The sequence below is a fragment of the Malus domestica genome, chromosome 04, assembly GCF_042453785.1.
Source record: "Malus domestica chromosome 04, GDT2T_hap1".
Classification (NCBI taxonomy): domain Eukaryota; kingdom Viridiplantae; phylum Streptophyta; class Magnoliopsida; order Rosales; family Rosaceae; genus Malus; species Malus domestica.
Genome location: NC_091664.1, coordinates 21,561,326 through 21,566,578, shown reverse-complemented (window position 1 = coordinate 21,566,578; position 5,253 = coordinate 21,561,326). Strand labels below are relative to the sequence as shown.

At 41.6% G+C, this 5,253-nt stretch overlaps 1 protein-coding gene across 1 annotated transcript; it reads left to right on the top strand.

Annotated features, from left to right (window-relative positions):
- The first annotated feature begins 364 nt into the window (after window positions 1-364).
- Window positions 365-2,642, top strand: LOC103433447 (L-type lectin-domain containing receptor kinase IV.1-like). Its single transcript, XM_070820621.1, has one exon. It carries the CDS (start codon window positions 384-386, stop codon window positions 2,418-2,420), a length of 2,037 nt encoding a protein of 678 aa, XP_070676722.1. The 5' UTR covers window positions 365-383; the 3' UTR covers window positions 2,421-2,642.
- Window positions 2,643-5,253: the final 2,611 nt, after the last annotated feature.

Below are 5,253 nucleotides of genomic sequence, written 5' to 3'. Positions count from 1 at the left end.
TATTGCACTCTAAACTTAACGAGAAGATATTGTCCATGCATTCCCAGAATTCCAAGTCTAGTGGTAGAATATTCCATCCTTCTTTGTGCCCTATTAAAAACTGTTTGTATGAAAATCGCGGATATGTTTGGATTGGACAAACCAATCACTATAGGAGATGAACCACTTGTGTACCGTGACAAGCAATCAACTTAACTTATTGTATTTTTCTACGTGAAAACGACTTATTTGATTTTGCGTGGCAGTCGACGGTCCAAGTTGTAATAGTGTAATAACATTTCTTCTCGAATGTCGGCTATAGACTAAAGTCGAGGACTTCATACAAGTAACCTACAAAATATCACTGACAGCATTTGAAGAAGGATATGTGAAAAGTAAACAAAATGTTTGGCAAACACGCAAGAAAAACAGCCATGCTTTTCAAGCTTGTAATTCTTACACTAGTAACCCTAGCAGCAGCTGAAGATCTTAACTTCATCTTCAATGGCTTCCAGTCTGCCAATCTTCACCTCGACGGCATAGCGGGAGTCACACCGAATGGCCTCTTGAGGCTTACAAACGACACTAAGCAGAACCAAGGCCATGCATTTTATCCGAACTCCATAATCTTCAAGGACTCATCCAATGGCAGGGTTTTCTCCTTCTCTACAACTTTTGTGTTCGCCATCAGGTCAGAATATGCAGATTTGAGCGGCCATGGAATCGTTTTTGTGGTTGCTCCAACGCAAGGCCTTCCCGGCGCTTTTCCAAGCCAATTCCTTGGTCTTTTTAACGAGTCCAACAATGGAAATGCCACCAACCAAGTTTTCGCCGTGGAGCTTGACACCATCCAGAGCAAGGAGTTCAATGACATCAATGAAAACCATGTTGGGATCGATATCAACGGCTTGCACTCTGAGAAAGCTGCTCCGGCTGCATACTATGATCAAAATAATGGCGGATTACGGAATTTAACTCTCATCAGCGGCCAACCGATGAGAGTTTGGGTGGAATATGACGGTGCCAAGAAGCAAATCGATGTCAGTTTGGCTCCAATCAATGTTGTTAAACCCTACACTCCGCTATTGTCTTTGAATTTCGATCTTTCGCCGATACTCAACGACACAATGTATGTCGGCTTGTCTTCATCAACCGGCTCAGTCCTCACATCTCATTATGTATTGGGTTGGAGCTTCAAGATCAATGGCCAGGCTCAAGAACTTGTTCTGTCACAACTTCCTAAGTTGCCGCGGACGGGAGGTAAAAAAAGGTCGAAACTTTTGACAATTGGCGTGCCAATTTTATTTGTGAGTTTGATTTTGCTAGCAGTTTACGGTTTAATTTACATCATAAGAAGGAAGAGGAAGTATGCAGAATTGCTTGAAGATTGGGAGCTTGAGTATGGCCCTCAAAGGTTTAAGTACAAAGAGTTGTACGTTGCAACAAAAGGGTTTAAAGAAAAGGAGATTTTGGGAAGTGGGGGTTTTGGTAAAGTGTATAGAGGCATGTTACCCACCACAAAAAATGAGATTGCTGTGAAGAGAGTCTCACATGAATCAAGGCAGGGGATGAAGGAGTTTGTGGCGGAAATCGTGAGCATTGGCCAGCTTCGCCATCGAAATTTAGTCCCACTCTTGGGATACTGCAGAAGAAAAGGGGAGCTGCTTTTGGTGTATGACTACATGCCTAATGGAAGCTTGGACAAGTACCTCTATGACCAACCGGCGGTCACTCTCAATTGGAGCCAGAGGTTTAGGGTTATCCGAGGCATTGCTTCGGGGTTGTTTTATCTTCATGAAGGATGGGAACAAGTTGTGATTCACAGAGATGTTAAGGCAAGCAATGTGTTGCTAGACGGTGAATTGAATGCAAGGCTAGGGGATTTTGGGCTTTCAAGACTATATGACCGCGGAACAGATCCTCAAACTACTCATATAGTTGGAACACTAGGGTATTTAGCTCCGGAACATACAAGAACAGGCCGGGCCACAGAAAGCACCGACGTGTTTGCTTTTGGGGCATTTTTGCTCGAAGTTGCTTGTGGAAGAAGGCCGATAGAGGCGCAAGGTCCCGAGCAGCATTTGATCTTGGTGGATTGGGTTTTTACTTGTTGGAGCAGATGTAATATTCTCGAGGCAAGGGATCAAAACTTTGGGACGGATTTCGTAACCGAGGAGGTGGAGTTGGTGTTGAAGCTAGGGTTGTTGTGCTCTCACTCGGAGCCTTCAGCGAGGCCGAGCATGAGACAACTGGTGCAGTATTTGGAGGGGGACATTACTTTGCCGGAGCTCTCAGTTCTTGGGATTTCTTCCAGTGGGTTGACTTTTGCTCACCATGAAGGTTTTGATGATTTTGCTATGTCATATTCATCTTCTGTGGCCAAGGGGTTTTCACATTCATCATATGCTGCAGAGTCCACACTCCTCTCAGGTGGTCGCTGAATGAAGAGTACCGCTGCGTGTTTTGGAGACACCGAAAAATTAGTCGTGAATGGATTGCGATTCCAAGCAATAAGGATATTATCTAGTAAACTGGAACTCAATTCATAGCCATAGATACAATCTATATATTGTTGTGCTAGGATAGCACCAAACCCGTTGGAACCAACTCAAGCTAACTCATAGGAAATTTATCAAATGAAATGCAAGAACAAAATATTAAAGACACCAAGATTTTAACGAGGTTCCTCAACAGTCAGTGTAACTGGAGTACGTCCTCGGAGCAGTAGGAGCTCACCCAAAAATCCACTATCAACCAAATGGGAGTTTACAAAGTGTTGGCAATCTCACAACCTAAATAACCCAATACACCCAATAACTCTCACTCACCAAAGAAACAAATAGAGAGGGAAATATAGTGAATAATTTCCTCTCTATACAAAGCTCAAAGCTAATACACAAATACAACTTTGATTGAGTGAGTACCAACAAAGAAAGAAATCACCTTTCTTTCTTCTCTTTCTCCTCTCAGTTTTCTGCTCTCTGCAGCTCTCTTTTCTCTCTCAAAGATAGGCTACTAAAATTGAAAATTAGTGCACCCATCCTCTTCTCTTTTCTTCTCCGAAACCAAACATATTATGGCTTTGAAAAAGCCACAAGCCATAAAACAAGCCATAAAACAAGGAAACATAATCATGTTGTCCTTTCCTTTTTTTTCTTTATAATTTTTTATAGCCAAAAGTTGGCCACTTGGCCACATACTCCAACAATCTCCACCTTGGCCAAGTTCCGAAAAAAGTCATGATAAGCCAACCAACACAATTAACACACAACATCACTCCCAAACACTAGCAAGAGAATAACTCATGCCGAGCCAAATGCTCTAAAACTCCTATTGCTCAACGCCTTCTTTATATAGGCAAAATGTGAGCCAAGTTCAAACAGTGAACAAACTTGGCTACACCAACAACCTTAGTCAACATATTAGCGGGGTTGTCTTTAGTTGGAATCTTCTGGAGAATGATTTCCCCTTCACCAACAATTTCACGAACAAAGTGATAACGCACATCTATGTGTTTGGTCCTCGCATGATGAACCTGATACTTAGCCAAATAAATGGCACTCTGACTATCACAATGTACCTCCACCTGCTTCTGATCAACCCCCAAATCCCTAATCAGCCCATGTATCCAAATGGCCTCCTTTATAGCTTCAGCAACTGCCATATATTCAGCCTCTGTAGTAGACAAGGCAACAGACGACTGCAAAATGGACCTCCAACAAACTGGTCCTTTAGCCATAGTAAACACATAGCCTGTAGTAGACTTCCTTCCATCCAGATCACCTGCATAATCTGAATCAACATAACCAACTGCAAAATGACCAATACCAGAGTCATCCCTCTCAAAGTATAAACCAACATCTCGAGTACCATGGAGATATCTCAATATCCACTTAGCTGCTTGCCAGTGCTCTTTACCTGGATTATGCATATATCGACTCACCATGCCAACTGCATGAGCAATATCCGGTCTAGAGCATACCATTGTATACATCAAACTACCAACCAAATTTGCATCTGGTATATTTTTCATTTGCAGCTTCTCTTTATCAGTTTTAGGACACTGTAGAGAGCTCAATTTAAAATGAGGAGCCAAAGGGGTATTAATTGGTTTGGTTGAATCATGAACTCCAAACTTCCGGATCAACTTCTCAAGGTATTGTCTTTGATTCAAACTGACCAAACCCTTCTCTCTATCTCTAGTGATCTCCATGCCAAGGATCTTCTTCGCTTCACCAAGATCCTTCATCTCAAACTCATTCTTCATTTGCTTTTTCAATTTCTCAATCTCTTCGACATTCTTTGAGGCAATCAACATATCATCAACATATATCAACAAATAAATGAAAGACCCATCTTGCAACTTTTTGAAGTACACACAATGATCATATTGACTTCTAGAATAATTTTGGCCTCTCATAAATTTATCAAACCTCAAATACCATTGTCTTGGAGATTGCTTCAAGCCATAAAGTGATTTCTTCAATTTGCAAAACAAATTCTCCTTCCCTTTCACTATATACCCATCCGGTTGACACATATAGATCTCTTCATTCAAATCACCATGTAGGAAAGCCGTCTTCACATCAATTTCCACAAGCTCAAGATCATATTGTGCAACAAGAGCTAACATAATACGAATTGAGGAGTGCTTCACAACCGGAGAAAATATTTCATTGTAGTCAATGCCCTCCTTTTGTGCATACCCTTTAGCAACTAATCTTGCTTTGAATCTCACATTGCTTTTCTCATCAGCATCTTCCTTCTTGGCATACACCCATTTGCAACCGATAGCTTTCTTGCCCTTAGGCAATTTAGCTAACTCCCAAGTCTTGTTCTTCAAGAGAGAATTCATTTCATCACCCATGGCATTGCACCACCTCTTCTTCTCCTCACTCTCAATAGCTTCCTCAAAATTGGATGGAATCTCTTCAGTGATAATAGGAAGAGCAAAAGCAACATAGTCACTATACCGAGCTGGCTTGGTAATTTGTCTCTTTCCTCTATTCTTGGCAATAGACTCTTGAGGTGAAACTTCCTCTTCAACTTGAATAGAATCTTCAAGTTCAACTTCTTCAACATCCTCATGGTCTCTAACTTCTTCACTTGTAGTGGCTTCGACATCAGCGGAAATAGGATTTGAAGTACCAGAGGCAACTTTCTCAAGCTCCACCTGTTGGACATCTTTCACATTCTTCTTAGAGACTTTGTACATACTTTCTTCATCAAATGTCACATCTCTACTGATTACAAGTTTCTTCATCTCTGGGCACC